The sequence below is a fragment of the Parasteatoda tepidariorum genome, chromosome 2, assembly GCF_043381705.1.
Source record: "Parasteatoda tepidariorum isolate YZ-2023 chromosome 2, CAS_Ptep_4.0, whole genome shotgun sequence".
In the NCBI taxonomy this organism is placed as follows: domain Eukaryota; kingdom Metazoa; phylum Arthropoda; class Arachnida; order Araneae; family Theridiidae; genus Parasteatoda; species Parasteatoda tepidariorum.
The window spans coordinates 86,001,243-86,017,227 of record NC_092205.1 but is presented as its reverse complement, the minus strand read 5'-3'; the positions used below and the strand labels follow the sequence as shown (position 1 = coordinate 86,017,227).

The window sequence follows — 15,985 nt, the reverse complement described above, 5'->3', positions numbered from 1 at the left end:
TGCATCATTTTTGCCTGTTAAAAATTTATATTCTGCATTCTTGAAATGAAGAAATAAATATTTAAATATTAATATAATAACAAAAAATAAATATTATACACTAGGGTGTCATGAATGTGCTGGATGGTGATATTCGAGTACGTATCCGTTTTAGTGAAAAAAGAAAACTGTATTACCACAGTACTGGTATTATCGACCTTGTTATAATAGATTCTCATTACAACAGTATTTATCACACCAATACCAGAAGTATTTAATACCACATTTAATTAAGTATTATTGAATTTCAATATGAGATTTGTTATTGATGCAATTTTTTTACGGGCATCCAAAATAGTAGCCATATTGGTTCATTCGTCATTTGTTCATTTTAGAAATTTAAGTTTAATGATCACTTATATATATTTTTTTTAAAGCAAGCAAAGTAGCCCCTCACAGAGAATCAGTAGTTCACAAGAATGATCTATAATATAATTTGAACAAATTAATTGATGGTACTGTCTACGCAATGAGAAATTTGTTTAACTGCAGGGAAGTTTGATGGTGTGGATCAGGAGGTTTCGAAACAGCTGGGCGAATGTGGGGCACGAGGTTGGTAGTGGTGGACGGCCGTTCTGCTCCCTCGTCGTGCTTCACACTCGTTCAGTCGTTTCGGGACTCTTCGAACCACACCTTCCCGAACCTGCTGTAGTGCAACAACAGTTTTCTATGCACTCTATGGCAGCAATAAGTTCGAAACTGAAGAATATAATTTTTAAAATTTATTCAAATTCTTGTGTTAATAATTACTTTAATACAGTGATGTGCTGATTTGTTTATTTTTCTAAGGAATAAATTACGACCTTAAAACTAAAACGCTTTTTTTTTTCTTTGAACTAGCCCCTGTAGAATTAGATTCCCCACTATATTATAAATTTGTCTAGGTAAATCTGAGCTTTGTATTAACTTAGAATTAAGATTCCATGATTTTTAGAAGTTCTCCAGGTCAAAATCAATACTTTAACTATCAAAGTTTTGAAACTGTAACTAAAATATTAAACTCATTTGTTTTTAATGAAGTAAAACTATATGTATCGGCCATAGGGAAAAATATACTTGAGGGTGCCCCTTGGCGAAATTGGCGACTTATGTTTGGCGGTTTCCTGTTTGCGCGGAACAGAAATGGCAGCCAAAACATAATGATATTTCAATAAAACATTGGAAAATTTCAACAAAACATCGGCCAAAGCTTGCAATGAACCCAATATAAGCAAAATTAATAAACCCAATAAAAAGGATTTTGAATCGAAGCAAAAATTAATGGAGTAGGCGCAGAAAGCAAAATAAAAAAAAACTCACTTCTTCATTAAGCTTGAATATTCTCAGATTTAGGTGCACAGAATTATCTAATAACAGTTAGATACTGTGTAAATTTATCATGAATAGAATCTGTGTACCTCCATCGCCACATAAATTCGACGAAATACGAATCGAAAATGGCGTCTGTAATACCGAACTAGCGGTGACATTTTTTTCTTAAATCCCTTTTCATGACTGCCCACATACCTCCGATCTTATTGACCAGATTCAAAGGTAACCTTACCAGCCGGTATCCAACGTAGAACTAACGGACCTCTGAAATTACAAATACCGTTGAACATTTAAAAATAAACGCTAAAATCTAAACCAATCAGAATCACGATTGGGTTTCAACATCGCCTATCTTGGCGATCAACCGCCATCACAACTTGGCGAGAATCAAGGGGCACCCTCAAATATAGTCTACCCCGGCAATGTTCAGTTTTGAGACAGTTCTTGCACTTTTGTTATCTTTATAGTTTTAATGTAACTTGCATTTCTCATTCAATGTAAACAAACTGCTTCGCAGAAACTGAAATGTATATTTTGTAAAGATATTGTTTTTTTTTCTGAAACATAATGTTATTGTTATAGATACATATAAAAAAAATTTTTGAAATGTGCTTGTATTAATTGATAAAATTCCTATCACTTGAAAGAAGTTTTAAATGTTAAGTACAATTTACTCTTTAGAAAACAAATGAAAATAATTTTATTGTAAGCACTTACAGATAGGATATAAACTTTTGATTGTATTTTTCAGCATCCCATATAAATGTTCAGACATTTTCGGTGAAAACTTAAATTTACTTCAAATCTAACTGATAAACTAAACGTTATTTTCAGTAATTCTTCAGAATTTACTAAGTTAGCTTTTGTATAAGAATAACTTTGATGTATTTTAACAATACAAACTTTAAATGTATTGTGTTAGTTTCTAAATGTATGTTAATCTTTTGTAACGGGACTTAATTCATTTTGTAACGGGACACATTAATGGAGTTTCCAAAACTCTAGAGGATTTCTTGACCTCCTAAAATTTAAATTTCAAAATTTTAATTTATTTCGGTTTTACCTTGAGTAAAATTTTAATATAGCGCAGCAAAAGCCATATCTTGGCTTTGTAAACTATGCATCCACTCCATATTAATGAAAGAGTTAAAGTTGAGGACATACAGGAAACTTAAAATTTGGGATTTGAAATTAGATTTAGTTAGAAAGTTGGGAAATTTACAAAATTATCTGTTTTTAATGGGTGATCATTACATGTTCTTATTCCTGAAATTTTCAACTAACAAGTCTTTAAACTGAACTCTGATTCTTTTTTTTTCTCATCCTCATTACTGAAGTTTGCCATGCCAAATAACATAGCCGAACAGAATCCATCGTAGTCCTTTTAGAAGTTCTTGTGCTATCTGTAAAATCTTTAGAAATGAACAATTGCAGGGATCTTAACCCTAGATAACTGTACTTAATCCTGAGTTAATCTATTATTCGATTAATACGAATAAAAAAAATATCTTTCCCTTTAATTCAAAGAAATTATCAAAACTTAAAACATTAGAATATTTAAATAAAAATATGGTAAAAATTGTCGTGTGCTCTCCACTAACAGGAGTATGTTGACACTCTGCGTTTCTATCATGGACAGAATAAAAAGTATTTAGCATAATAATATGCAGAAAAAACGTAAAATGCAGATAACGGCATTGACACCAATTTCTACATTTAGACATGGTGGCTTAGGGGATAAAACGTTCGCCTTCCAATGAGTGAACCGGGTTCGAATCCCAGCGATGACTGCTCGATACGAATTCCACATCCAGCTCGCACCGACCACAGTGCTGACGCGAAATATCCTCAGTGGTAGACGGATCATGGGTTAGTCCCCTTGCCTTCAGAGCTTTTTTTATTTTATTTCCAGTGGCAGATTATAGACAGTAACAGCATACATAAACATCTAAAAATAAGAACAGAAACAAAACATGCTGCAACAAACAAACATGCTTTTAATCACAACATGTCTATAGCTTCCCAATAGCGTTCAGTGATAGAATTCGTGCAAAGTGCAGAGCAGCGGAGAAGGTGCGTGGAGTCCATGTCCTCACCAGAACTGCAAAGAGTGCATACCGGGGAAGGAACGATAACAAATCTGGACAGATGTTTCCGCAGACAGTCATGACCGGTGGCCAAACGGAATTCAGCCACCTCTCTTCGTCTTGGGCCATTTCGCAAATTTAGGATGGTAGCCCTCCAAGACTTCGTAGAAGTACGGTCGATAAGTTCTTCATGAGCGCAGGTCTTAAAGGTCCTCTTAATAAGCTGTTTGATGGAACAGAAGGGCGTAATGTGCGCAGAAGTCAGAATAATTAAGGCTCCCTTTTTTGCTAGGTAGTCTGCATTTTCATTACCCGTAACCCCGCAATGGGCCTTCAGAGTAAGCGTGGGAGGTTCTCGTGGTCTTTCTCTCCATATAACGAGAATGCAGGTTAGTTCCATTAAAAAGTCCTCCACGAATTAAATTTCTCCCATTACTTGATCCAGGAGTACTCTTGTCTTCTGGATTGGGTTCAAAATTACAAGACTGCGGTAACATTTGTAAACGTAAACCCAAAAAGTGGGTAGGTTATTCAACGGCGGTTATGAAATAAAATTTCTACAGGTTGTAACTGAATATTCGACGACGATTCAACACAAATCTCAAAAAATATCTAGTGTATAGCAGCGCTACCACCTCTTAACTAATTTTACGAGTTGATGGTACTGTCAGTAAGGTAGTAAGACTGTAGCGAGAATTTCTGTAATTCTTAAAACTTGCGGGAGTTTGTAACATGAATAAGGGCTCACTTTTGTAGATCAGAGCCCAAAGAGCTTTAACCCTGAGATAGAGATACACAGGATAGAACCGGAGTCAGTTCGTTTCGCAACACTGAATAAAAATAACGATTGATAAAATAAACTAATAAATATAATAAATTTTAAAAAAAACAAAATCTTCAAAATTATTTAAGATCAGCATAGAGTATTGGGTATAAATTATTTAGATCAGTATAGTATTTGCCCTAAGCATAGATAAACTCCTTGAGAAGGCTTAATTTTAAAGAGTCAACTTCCTAAAAAATGAATTTTTTATAAAGAAAATAATAATCTCTTCCCTGTTTTTATACGTTTTACTTAAAGCAAAGTTGAAATAATTGTTTCTATGTTAATTGTATCATTTAAATAAATAAAAGTGTATGGAAGAAATTAGTTTTTTTTAACTTAATTCTGAAATCGATCATTAATATTATTTCTTCTAGCATTTATTTAGAGAGTAACCACCAAAAATAATTTCAACAATATATAATACGTTTAAACTTTTACAACAATAAAGTTATAGATAGTTACATAAAAATTTTATGCAAGATATAATTTAAACAATGGTTCACATTGTTGCAAACGAAGTTAGTTCGATTAAAAAATATTTTTTTAACTCATTCTTGTTTGAGATTTCTCAAATGCTGGTTGTCTTTTTGTGAGATTAAAAAGTGAGAATTATGGATAAAAGCGATTTATATCGTTTTGCTCTTTTGAATCATTGGAGAAAGGAAAGGGAAAAGTATCCCCGACCTAATCGTAAGTATAAAAACATACTTCTCAATATTTTTTTTAAATTTTTATTATTTATTGATATGTACCTAGAATATTGTTAAAAAGATATGAAACTTCCTTACAGCGATCTAAATTTCTCCCAGAAACCTAAATTTAATGAAGATTGAGAAAATTTCGTAAACATTTTTTAAAAAATTGACGAAAAATGCTTGAGCATGTTTTATAAATGATACTTTTGTCTTAAATTGAAAAAACAACTTTATGAATAATTTAATAAAACTTCTCTTTTTAAAATGGGTAATCCAATTTAACTTTTGGTGCACTACAGTATTAAATAGCATATAAAGAAATGTTCAAATAGAAATTTGGAGGCAAAACAGGTTAGAGTATAGAATTGGGTAGCGCTTGTGGATTGGGTACTCCAATATGAAGCTTATACTGAATGTTAAATCTGCCATTTTCCAGTTATTTCTATCCAGATTTCTTATTTCCTATTTTGCTTAATTTCTGGAAAACAAAAAAATAATCTCAATTTGAAATAGTTTTCCCTGGTTTCTGTATACGAACATAAAAAAAAAGAATTAAAAACTTCAAAATAAAGACTTGAAAAATGGCAACCAATTGTAACTTTTTACCGAGAAATAAAAGTATGATATAGATTTTATTTTTTTTCTATATCTGATTCAAACGTTTAAAAAAGTCAAAATATTACACTAGAATGTTATTTACTAATTTGAGTGTTATTAATTCACAATAAATAAAAACTGGTGTAAATACCTTCAAAATCCATGAACTATTGTCTGTTATTTCAAGTTAATGCCAAATGGAATATTTGTACACACCTTTATACAAGTGGTTAAATGTAAACTCCAATAAATAATTAAGCTTACACCAAGCTGAGATGCTTTTAATTCATTTATAAAACACTTTCGCCAAACTTGGCATACATTTGGAAACCGTCAAGCGATAGATATATATTTGTTAACAATCGAAAAGTCAAGGTAAATGTTCGATATTGAAATGTTGAAAGAGATGCATGATGGCTGAACAGTTATAAAAAGTTATGTATATTTTTTGTTGTATAATATAAAAAAATTAGGTTCTCATACGAAGAAGTACATAAATTAGTACATTAAATAATTTTATAATATTTCATTTCTCTCAGCTTAGGTTTGTTGAGCCCTTCTCGAATTCATATTACTATTCTCTATGTGCTTTGTGTATGTTTTTCATTAACAAACTAATTTTATTCAAACTAATTACAAACTAATAAACAAGAAACTAATTGTGGAGATTTTCGTATCCTGATGTGTGGCGGAATAATTGCCAAGTCTGGGCAAATTCCGGGCAGCGGCCCTCCAGAAATTAAAAACGACATCACAGAAAAGGACAAACACGAAAGGTATAACTTGTAGCCACCTCTGAGCAAACATCTACACGCTTTTATATTAAAAAAATTACCAAGTTCAAAAATTATTTGGCATCTTGGCGACTGTCGTTGGCACACCTGCTATAATTATAAATTTTAACTTCATTTAATAACGAAGCTGTTGACGGCTACTTAGCACCAAGAAGTACTCATTTCTCAATGTTACACTACCTTTGGGTCTTGGTTTAGTGGTACACCACTTGCGTGCAAAGCAATTACTGCTATTTTTAGTTTTAAAATACTTTTTAAAAAAAGTTTTACATTGCAATACCTTTTTGTTAAAACTCCCATTTTACCCACTTTCTTGTAATTTTATAAATTATCTTTAGTTTTAGTAATCTTTAGTTTTATAAATATAAGTCTTTTTATGAAAAGTACAAAAGGTGGAGAAATATTTCATTTAAAAAACATGTTTTGTTTCTCAGTTCAAAAGACACGTGACTTGGTTCAATGAATGATACAGTTTTGTAATCTGTAAGGGTTTTTTTCTGTATCTGATGAAGTTTTTGTATATCTTTTAATGATTGATTGTATGGGGTGCAATTTCGATGAGTGTGTGATGCAATGTGATAAAATTGCTTTAATGAGGTAAATTTTGACATTATGAGCTTCTTACACTGCGGTAATGGGATCTAAGTCTACTAATATTGGTATTTAAAGGGATAAAATTGCTTTAAAGAGGTAAATTTTGACATTATGAGCTTCTTACACTGTGGTAATGGGATCTAAGTTTACTATAATATTGGTATTTAAAGGGATAAAATTGCTTTAATGAGGTAAATTTTGACAATGATAAGGGAGCATTTTGGCAATTGCACAATGTCAAATAACACTGAATATAGTTAATATTTATATTGAATTTTTGAAAGAGGATTTTGCTTAATATATTAACGTAAAGTTACCGTAAAGCTTTAAGAGTAATAAAAATTAAAGAAAAAATGAAATTATTAAAGTTTCATCAAATGTGTCGGTATATGGTTTACAATTTTGTGCTTGATTAAGCAGTGTTAATTAATGCCGTTTATTGATTATTTAAATTTTTCACTTCGTACGAAGAACAACCGTACAGCTACTTTTTCTTTAATAAAATGGAGGTTTCCAAAAATACATACTTTTTTTAAAGAAGATTTTCTACCTTTTTTTATGAATTTCATAAGTTACAAAAGTGTGGTAATTTGTAAAAATTTCTTTTATTATTGAACAGAATAAACACTTTAGAAATTATTCTAAAACTAGTTTTTATTAAAATATTTAAATTTAATTTTAATTAATATTTCAGCATATGAGGATGGTAGCGAATTCGAAGATGAATTCGATGGGGATGATATTGATGTGGATGAGATGGATTTGTAAGTAGTTATATCCCCAAAGTTTTATTCCTTTTGTCGTAATTTTTTTTTCTTTTTTCCTCAATAAAAAGGTACCCTTTTGAGTATTAGAAAAATTTGTATAGAAAGCAAAAACGGAGTTTAAAACAACGAAACATTTAACCCTTTGCTGTCGTATTAAGTTTATACATGGGTGACATGCTGGTCGAAGTTAATTCTCGCTGAACAAACAGTACTACATAATACTCAAGATAATGACGAAAAAATAAAATTTATTAATTCTTTTTTAAATTTTAGATATATGTAACACAATAATATGCCTTAATTTTATGCAAAAATTATATTTTATAGTTCTCGTGTGGTAACTTTCAAAGCAGTCTCCAATGTGAAGCTCAGATTTTCGAGAACATGTGTCGCAAAAATAATCAGTTTCATTAAAATAGTTTTATAATTAGTCTTCCACCTTTTCTGTTTGAACATACAGAACAATCTATACTCTTTACATCTTCACAGTCCCGCAATAAATATAGTTTGCCATTAAGCTGTGGCTAACGTCTTTGCTGAGGTGGCTGGGAGAAGACATTTGACTGAAACGGTTAAAAAGCGTTGGTGGCTGAGAGTAAACATACGACCACAAAGGGTAAAAACAGATGTCTTTCTGTTTACTTATTTTGGTCACAAAACACTACTGCTGGTGAAAATCGACTGAGATATGATATAAACATAAAATAATTTTATCTGTTTTCATGGGCTTTGGAGAAATTCTGGTACTTTTCATCATCACAATATGTTTGTTAACTTTTTTCAATGTTTTTTTTTTTTAAAATTGATGCCTCGCCTATTATGTTTGAACACTCAAACTCCTAAATTCTATTTTCTGAGTAACTACTATTGTTAGTTTTAAGATTTCACTAAATTCTTTGAGGCCTTCTGGTGTTGCTATAGATCGCCATCAAACCTACCTTTTTGAATCCTCTTTTTCTTTTGCTGAGAAGTCACGTCACGTACGCGCACTTAGAGCCTACAGTATTCTCCGGATGCCCCCGTACAGGGTTAAGCTTTGATAAACATAAAATAATGAACAGTCTATTTCAATAATGCTCACCCAAAAATAAAATAACAATCGAAAACATATTTAGATCAAAACTTCTTAAGATACGCCATTTTATTTTGCACACTTTAACCTAAAGACACTCTGGAAGTCTTCGAAGATCAAACAAATCATTAGAAATCTCACATTTTTTTAATAAAAATCTTTAACTCTCCGGAAGATTTGAAAAAATATATGCTTTTTGTAATATTAGTGATGAAGAATGCATGATAGAGTTAAGAGCTGAGGTGCCATCATCTGATGATGATGAAGGTGATAGTGAAAATGAGGTCGATGCTAATGAATTTGTTGGTGATGTGGTTGAAAATGAGGAAGTTGGGGTTGAATTTAAGGATGATGATGATGATGGTAATGGAGTTGAGGAGTTGAATAGGTATGTTAATTAGAATGTTTCTTAATGGCAGTTTAATATTTTAGTTAGAATGTGTGAGTTATTTTTCAGACGACACTTGAAAAATAAAATATTTACATAAAATTGTAAGTGATTACTTATCGGTCTTTAAGTTTTATTAATCCCTATGAATCAAAGGTACAGATGATTAAAAATGAATTTATTGAGCATGAACAGAATTAATGCGCGCAAGATTAAAATATTGCGTGCAAGACAAAAAAAAATATTTTTCAAAGGGCATTAACTTTACACGAGTTTGCTTAATAAAACGAAGCAATTAAAAATACTAATTCTGAAAGAATGACAATGTTACTCGTATAAACCAATTTTCTGAAAAGGATTATATAATTCGTAAATAAGTAAATTTTTATTCAGTAGTATAAGGTATAAACGATCTAAACAATTTTATACGAGAAAATACAGTTATTTTGAAAAAATAAAATATTAAAATAAATTACAACTGAACATATTTCTTGCAGATTTTATTTCATTATTTTATTCTTTTTAAGGTATTTTCTTAACCATGAGTTATTTTTCCAAATAACCCATGGCACTGATCCCCCCCCCCCGAAAAAAAAACAATATAAATTGAATAAAAAACGAAATCTCTGTTTCATAAGTTTTGAATAAAAGACGAATGAGGTAAATAACTTAATAGTAAACAAACTTTTTTTTTAACTGAAAAATCTTTTAAAATACTAAGCAACGATTTTGGAATTTACTTATAAATGCTACTGTAATTATCACCCCTACAAAAGTCTAAAATGGCCATTTTCTTATTAAATAAAAAATTAACACAAAATATAGAATAAATAATTACACATCGTAGCATTTTTAAAACATCTGATCGTTGATAAGTTAATAAATTCTCTCTCTTTACAAATATATCTCAACTTTAAAGAAAAATTTACTGAGCAAAATAATTTTAGTAAATTTTAAGTTATTTATTTTTCCCCTTTTTTTTTTTTTTACTTTTAGTGAGGAGACTTACCCAACATTCCTATTCAGTGATGTACAGATAGCGAAACTTTATAAGATGGATGTTGTACACGATAAAGATTCAATCGAATTTGGCATTGAGGACGATAGGTATTATAACTTTTTTGAAACATATATATATATATATATATATATATATATAGATAGATAGATAGATAGATACAGTGTTATTCATAATTCCCTCCGCTGTAAACGCCATTTTCCTACAACTGGCTTCAGTGGTACATGTTACTGCCATCTACCGGCAACTGCTTAAATTAAGACTCGAATACTTTCGGAATAATGTTCTTTTTTTGCTATATTCGTCTTCGTTTTTTTACTATAACGATTCGATACCCCGGAGGGAATTATGAATAACCATGTATATAGATATTATATATATATATATATAAAAGGAGATAATCGAGAATGAAAAAGAAATTAAAAAGTAAACTAACATGAGCAAATCCATTTCAGGCAAATCCGTGGTTAAGAAATTTTATAACTAAAAATTAACCTTCTCCTATATTCAATAAATATTTTTTAATAAATATTAATAATTTCTCTAAAAAATCGAGTTAAAATGTTGTATTTGAACTTCGACCTTTCATTTCTTCAAAATTTTGAATTATCCAGTATAATATATTAATACCATATAATAATACCATCTAGTATTCGGTCCATTCCAAAGTGAGTGAGAAATTAAATGTGGTTTATACTTCAGTAAGAAGGCAAGTTAACAATATATCCGATTATCATCTATTTACGCTTTAGTTTATATTTTGTAATCTGACAACTTTGTTAGGAAAATATATTTAAATCCTTTTTGCAAGATGTTCATAAGGAGATGACCGTCGACCGCTCTCCTTTATCGCTTTAAGTTCCTATTTCTGTTCTATTTTGCTTTTTTCTTAATTTTGGGGAGAATTTTTGCTTGATGACGTATTATTTTTATAAAGGTTTTTCCTCTTTTTTTCTTTTTTTTTGGTGCTTCTCAGATTATTGTATTGATGTATTTTACTTCGACTAAATTGATTAAAAAAATTGACCGAAAAATCATTTTGAATATTTTTAACTACTTTTATGCAATTAGGATAAATTTATTGATGCAAAAGTTTTAAACCAGGAAACATTTGCACAAAAGATATCGTCAATAAATCTGAAAAATAAAATCTCCCTAATAAATCCATCACGAAATTGTTTCTCATTGTCGTAAATAACATAACGATTTTGATGACTGTAGAGTAAAAATCGAGTTTTCTGAAATCTGCGCATTCGAAACTTTCTCTGATTTTAGACGATTGTACTCTATACAAAAAGCTTATAATTTAAAATGAAGCTGTTTTAACCAAACAAAAAACTGTATTTAGCTTTCTAATAATGTGTTACTTTTAAATTATAGATTGAAAAGTCGTGATGGTCCTTTCTTAAGAGACGAAATAGACTTCTGGCAACGAAGTGATATTGAGCTGACCATGAACGAACAATCTGAAGAAAAACAGAAAGGATGCTTTCATTGCTTCTCTCAAATGTTCAGGAGATTGTTCAGGAGAAAATAAACACCACTGGTCTGAAAGTAAATCAAGACTCTCTTAAAGTAAATCACGAGTCGTCCAAAAGTAAATCACGACTTGGATGAAAGTAAATGAAGACTTTGTAACATCTAAAAAAATTATATTACTGTTCCTTTTCAATGTCTGAAAACTGTCATTCAAGAAAATTTTATATGCAAATATTTAAACTGCTGTAATTCTTCAACATCGGTAAATTGATTATCAAATAAATTACAGTATTTGCAAGTCCAAAGTGTATTCTATTTACAAATAGAGTAAGACATACATGTAATTTACAATCCCTTACTAGTAAAAAGTGATAGTACATATTTCTTTCGACCAATAACCAATTAAATTTTAAAAAGGCAATGGAAATAAATTTGGATCCATACAAAAATAATTATGATATTAATATAGAATATCAATAAATATTGTACTACAACTTTTACATCATTAAATCGAAGTAATAAGTTTCGAGAAAGAGAAACTGTCCTTTAAACCTATTATTTCGAAACTTGGTCATATATCGATGCAATAACATACTAAACTACTACATCAAGCCGCATACTTACAGACGAACTAAAGGCTACAAAACGGAACATAATATGGTTCATCCAATGCAAACGCACTGCAAATGTAATTCCCTTTAAACAGTCAGATGACCACGGTCCTGTGATATGGCTGCGTAATTCTTTTTAAACAGTCAGATGACCACGGTCCAGTGATATGGCTGTGTAATTCCTTTTAAACAGTCAGATGACCACGGTCCTGTGATATGGCTGTGTAATTCTTTTTAAACAGTCAGATGACCACTGTCCTGTGATATAACTGCGAATTCCACAAGTGTGAGTTCGAGACCAATGGCGGACTACATATGCGAATGTAAATGACAGGGCTAATTATTCACGAATTATTTTTTCTTTTTATTAAAGAATTAAAACCAATTTTAGAGATTGATAATTTTAATATAATATTTTTTAAATTATCGATTTAAATATTGCACTTCATAAAAATAGCTCCGGTACACTTATGAAAAATTTCTACAGATTTCTTGTGTGCTCTGTCTATATTATAACGGCCTGTATGTACTTCGCATTTATACAAAACTTTTTTTTAAATTTGCCTATTTATTATTTTAATATACTTAAATGCAAAGTTATAGAATGCTTAGTTTGGGCACAAGGGGGCTAAATTGCAATGTCAAACATTTTTTGTGTTCTCTTTCTTTACAAAAATACCTAATTTTTGCTTTATTTTTTAATTTAAGTGACAAAACCAAAATCTACTTATAGTTTAATGTACTTATAATTTAGCCCAAAACACAAAACTGTTAACGAATTAAAGGGAATATGTTTACAATTTTCCCTATGGTTTTAATTAATAAACAAGCCAGAAAGCATTAGTTCAGAGAGTCGGGGTTCAAACCTAGGATATGTTCAATATTTAAAAGTTAAATTTTAAAAAAAATACTTTTTTTAAATATTTTACAATATTGTAACGAAATAAAAACATTCTTTTACTTAAATTTCTCCTTTTCTAAGTGCATATAATAGCGTTAAAAAGGAGAAATTTTTCTCAGTTATTGTATATATTTAGGTAAAAAGTTATAAAATTTGAAAAGGGTTAAATAAAATAAGTGTCAACAATTTAAATTAAATGACTGAAGTTTATAATTAAAATAGTAATTTTAACGACCTAATTTAATAAAAAAAAATCTAATTTCTTCTGACTTAACAATTTTCAGGATTCTTTTTTAAACATAAAACAGCAATTATTCATAAAGAACTATATATTTTCTTGTACATATAAAGACAACAAAATATATACAGCAGAATCAAGGTAAACACTGTTTTTAAACAAATGACAAAAAAATTAAATACGAAAATTTTAAAAATGAAATTTTACAAATTTACTGGAACAATTCAAAATATTTGCCAATATTTTCTAATAATTGTTAATAAATGCTTCACAAGAATTAGTAGACTCTACCATTGTTTAAATCTTTTTTTTTGTGTCTTCCTATTTTTAAAAAATATATTTGAATTTTTAAGGTGCTGTTTTTAAAAATACTGACGGTAACGCGCAATATTAAAAAAATATGAATGTTATTTATTAAAACTTAAATCAGCATTTTTCCGGACAACCACAGTAGTGCCTTTATATACAATATTATATATCGCTACAGTAATGCTAACGAATTTTTTGCTTGTTATGAAATCTCACCTTTCAATTTTCCAAGTTATAGCTTAGTTTGTTTCCATTTTTGTCCACGAGAGAAAATAATTTTCATTCAGAAATTCCTTGACATGTACGTTTACGTTTTCAAACTTATGACAGCACACAAGATGGTTGCCAGCGCAAAAATAAAAAGTTCTTTCAAAAGAAGTTCTCTTTTGAAAACAAGTTCTTTCTTCAGGAGCAAATGACACTCGTGAAATTTGATTATTCAAATTCAGTTATAATAGTCATTAATATTTTTAACGATACTTAAATGTAAAAAACTGGATATTATAGTTTAATTATGTTTCATTTAAAATATATATAAGCCTAGTAGAGCACAAAACAACGCTCGGAACTAAAGCAAATGACACGTACGTTTCTGAATCAAAAACCAATTTGAACTGAATATTACTATTAAATTTAACTTGAATATTCATCGCAAAACGAATCATCTGCTTTTTAATCAATTTAAAAATATCGTTTGCAATTAGTGTTTGAAACAAGATAGTTTAAAATCGTTTTCTGTAAATAATTGAATTTGATATTAAAAATCCATTGGTACAAATTTGAATTTTAAAAAAAAGAACTGTTTGCTTCATTCATTCACCTTTTGAAAAGATCGCAGATGCAAATTCACATTTTGAGATTCATAAAAAAAAAATTTAATAAATAGAAAAAAGGAAATATTATGAAAATAAATCGGTTTCTCCTTTTTAATTTACTTACGAAATAATTCTTCTTAAATTCACTTTTCTGCTCGAGCCGTAGAAAACTCAGATCCGGAGAGGCCCGAGTTCGATCCAGTTATGACCTACCGAATACATGCTATTTACACTCGAAAAATCTATGATATCGAAAGTCCTGTGGTCGGTCACTGACCAGTACCATGGGTACAGAGATCAGAAGAAATATTCCTTCCCCTTCTTATTCATGTCTAAATTGAGGAAATGACCTTACAAATGAGTGAGAGTGCAATCTCTACCCGTGAGGTTCGTACTTTCATCCTTGCGGTGCTCTCTTTCAAACGGTCAATAGCTAGCGAGTTTGTCTTGTCCAAGTATCATTCGAAAAACTACATGTCTGTTCATTATATCATATTTTGAAATTTAAAAACTGGCTTTAAAGTAGGAAGAAAAATTCTACTAAAAATATATTTTTATGTACAAAAATTAAGTTGTATTAAATTTATTTTAGAATTTGCATCACGCAAAACGAAACATTATTAATTTTTCTGCATAAGAATAGTTCATAATTACTTCTCTAATCCATATTTAACTTTTTATCTCGAAACCATGCTCAAGGCATTAACAATTAAAACAAGCGTAAAATATTTGAGTTGTTAAATCATAATTGCTTTTTAATAAAATAAAAAAGGCATGTTTGTATGGTTTTCAAAAGAATAAAACTCACTTCCAAGTTTCCATATTTTTCCCATGTTCAGTTTAAACACTGTTTACAAGTTTTTTTAAGGGGAAAAAAACACCGAAATGAAAGAAATTGCTTTTTTTTCTTTCAATTTTTAAAACTGTATGTAAAGCGTCATTTATTGAATGATTCTAAACTACTATTTATTGATTCATAATTTTTTTTCCTTCGTTTTTTAAAGAATCCAAGATTAATGCCAGAACCATGATTTATGAAAATTTTTTGTTATAAAGCATGATGGAATTTTTAATTTTTCAATGGATTAGTTACAAAACTTAACCAAACATATATTATCATTTTTGTGATGTAGTAATTATGCATTATTTGTGTTGGAAATAGACAAATAGTGAAATATTTTCCACATAACTTTAGATTTATTCAAAATAAATCCCTGACGAGCCGGCCAAACCTCAAATTTACTGGACTGTTTCGTTCTCCTAATAGGTAAAAAACGGTAACACAATTTCATTATTAGCATTTAGCTACGAGAAATTACACATTCTAATGTGCCGTGTTATATCAATGACACAGGTATTAAAACATCATTACATCTGATATCTTATGGAACTGCGACCCTTTAAAAATGGTAGCTGACAGAGAAAAAAAAACATCCACTCAGTT

General features: G+C 29.8%; 2 protein-coding genes across 2 annotated transcripts in view; both read right to left on the bottom strand.

Moving 5' to 3' along the window:
• Positions 1-15,522, bottom strand: part of LOC107439683 (NFX1-type zinc finger-containing protein 1-like) — a 34,697-nt gene extending 19,175 nt beyond the window's left edge. The window contains exon 1 of the mRNA XM_043048533.2: positions 13,943-15,522. The gene's annotated coding sequence lies outside the window, so the exon portion shown is untranslated. The remainder of the gene's footprint in view (positions 1-13,942) is intronic.
• LOC139424904 (uncharacterized) lies at positions 3,352-3,837 on the bottom strand. Its single transcript, XM_071176996.1, has one exon. The coding sequence runs from the start codon at positions 3,835-3,837 to the stop codon at positions 3,352-3,354; it is 486 nt and encodes a 161-aa protein (XP_071033097.1).
• Positions 15,523-15,985: the final 463 nt, after the last annotated feature.